General features: G+C 63.3%; 1 protein-coding gene across 1 annotated transcript in view; it reads right to left on the bottom strand.

Moving 5' to 3' along the window:
- Window positions 1-414: 414 nt before the first annotated feature.
- LOC123032039 (major histocompatibility complex class I-related gene protein-like) overlaps window positions 415-2063 on the bottom strand; it is a 4691-nt gene continuing 3042 nt past the window's right edge. The window contains exons 3-5 of the mRNA XM_044447660.1: window positions 1736-1999; window positions 922-1197; window positions 415-551 (exon numbers count right to left, since the gene is read on the bottom strand). Of these exons, the coding sequence (XP_044303595.1) occupies window positions 466-551; window positions 922-1197; window positions 1736-1999 (626 nt within the window). The 3' untranslated portion in view covers window positions 415-465. The remainder of the gene's footprint in view (window positions 552-921; window positions 1198-1735; window positions 2000-2063) is intronic.

Here is a 2063-nt window from a genome sequence, read left to right as displayed (position 1 = left end):
CCCACGCAAGTGAGCCAAGCTGCATGCCCCATGCGAGGCCACCGAGGTGGAGGGGGGAATCCCACCCTGTCCCCCGGATAGGACCCCCGTGCAGGCCCCGGGCAAGCGTGGTCCTTTGGACTGGCAGTAGGACATCCCGATGAGGCTGCGGAGGGCTGAGCACCCGGGGTGCCCATCCCAGAGGCTGCTAGTTCAGGGGAGCCCGAGGTCTGGGCCACGGGGAGGGGGAAGCCCTGTGCCGGCTGGGCCCTTTCCCGGCATCCCCAAACCCGCTTCCCTGCCATATACACCCACTCACGGAGAAGCAGGGATGCTCTGGCCCTGAGGGCCCCTCCCCTGCAGCCCTGGGGCGGGGGAGATGCAGGATGCGGTCCCACTTGTCCGTGGGTCTCGCTCCGTGCCTGGGGGCCAGTCAGTGGCAAGCAGCCAACCCCACCTCGCAGGGCTGTTGTTCGAGGACTGTTGTTAGAGCATCCACAGCATACTTACAGCGATGATGATGATGAAGATGAAGATGATGGATACGACCACGACAATCCATGTATTGGTGGCTGAAAGGGAACAAACACATGTCAGCCCGGACTGGCGGCAGTCCTCCAGGCCTGGCAAAGGGTCCCTCTGAGTGGCACTGTCTCGGGGGTCTCGCACGGTCAGCAGGCCCCTTCCATCCGGCCAGAGCCTCAGAGGACCCCCCCGCCACAGCCCCGCACAGCTGCCCCTGAAATTGGCCCCCGCACCAGAAACCGAGTCCTCCCCCTCCGGACACAGGACTCTCCTGCTCTCTGCCCAGCCACACACAGGATCCGACGGACCACGTGGCCCAAGGGGTCCTGTCTTCCGGACGCCCCCATCTTCCCTGAGGGAAGGACCCAACTCCCAGAAACTCACCGGGGGCCAAGCTCCGATCCCGCCATCTCTCACCTGTAGGCTCCTCCCAGGCCAGGGTCTCGGGGAGGCCCATGTGGTTCACGTGGCACCGGTACTGGTCCCGCTTCTGCGGGTCAATGTCGATGGAGAGCCGGTGGTAGAAGGTCCCGTCTGCATTGGGAGCGACCTGAGCGAAGGTGTGGTGCTCCTGGACCATCCCGTTCATTCTCCAGGTGGCGTTAATCTCCCTTGGGTAGAAGCCGTGGACGCGGCAGACGAGGGTTTCCACGCTTTCATTAACCTTCCGCGAAACGGTCACCACGGGGGGCTCTGTGAAAAGGGACACTCCATGTCAGCCATTCCGGGCTGCCAGGAGGGAGCACAGGGGCCCCAAGGCAGGTGGGGCGTCATCCGACCATCCAGCTGCGCCCACCTCTGCCGCACACGGTCAGCAACCACAAGAGCGGACACAAGGCTCCCCGCCGGTTTTCCACATTTTGAAATTGCTCAAAAGGCAAAGGTATTCCCATGACCCCAGGGGACCGTCCTCGTCTCCCTTTCCCAGCCGAGGGGCCAGCGCTCGCCTGCAGACAGTTTCCGGGGCAGGTGGCCACAGAGACCAGAGGCCGAGGCACGCGGGGCGCTGCTCCCTTCCACCAGAGGAGTACCGAGTTCTCCACTGGCATTTGCCTGCTTTCGAGCGGCTACAGGGGGCAAGCAGACCTGGTCCTCCCCCTCCGCTCGCCTGTAGGGTGGGCAGCAGCCAGCCCAAGGGGAGGGTGATGCTTAGTGCTGCAATCGAGGCGGAGAAAGGGGGAGCGCAGATACATTTCCAGGGCCCCCCCAAGGACACCCCCATTCCCCGCACCTGTCACATTCGCGTAGCTCCCGTATCTCTTCAGCTGCTCAATGCAGGTCTTCACCAGGAAGCGCTTGATCTCTTCAGCAATGGAGGGCTTGGCCTCCCACAACATCTTGGTGATTTCGGCCGCGCTCCCATATGCTGCCCAGGTGAGGTCCTCCAAGTTGAAGGTGAGATTCTCCTCCCCGTCACAAGCATAGTGCCAATGATATTGTGTGTGCCCGTCTCTGCTCAGCTCACAGCCAAACATCTCCTGCCAGACGAGAGATCCTGGAAGGGAAGCACAGGAGGCCATCAGGGAAGGGGGGCAAGCAGCGCCCCAGGCGCCCCCAGC

The sequence above is a fragment of the Varanus komodoensis genome, unplaced genomic scaffold, assembly GCF_004798865.1.
Source record: "Varanus komodoensis strain SLA01 unplaced genomic scaffold, ASM479886v1 scaffold521, whole genome shotgun sequence".
Taxonomy (NCBI): domain Eukaryota; kingdom Metazoa; phylum Chordata; class Lepidosauria; order Squamata; family Varanidae; genus Varanus; species Varanus komodoensis.
This window is presented reverse-complemented; position numbering and strand designations above follow the sequence as displayed.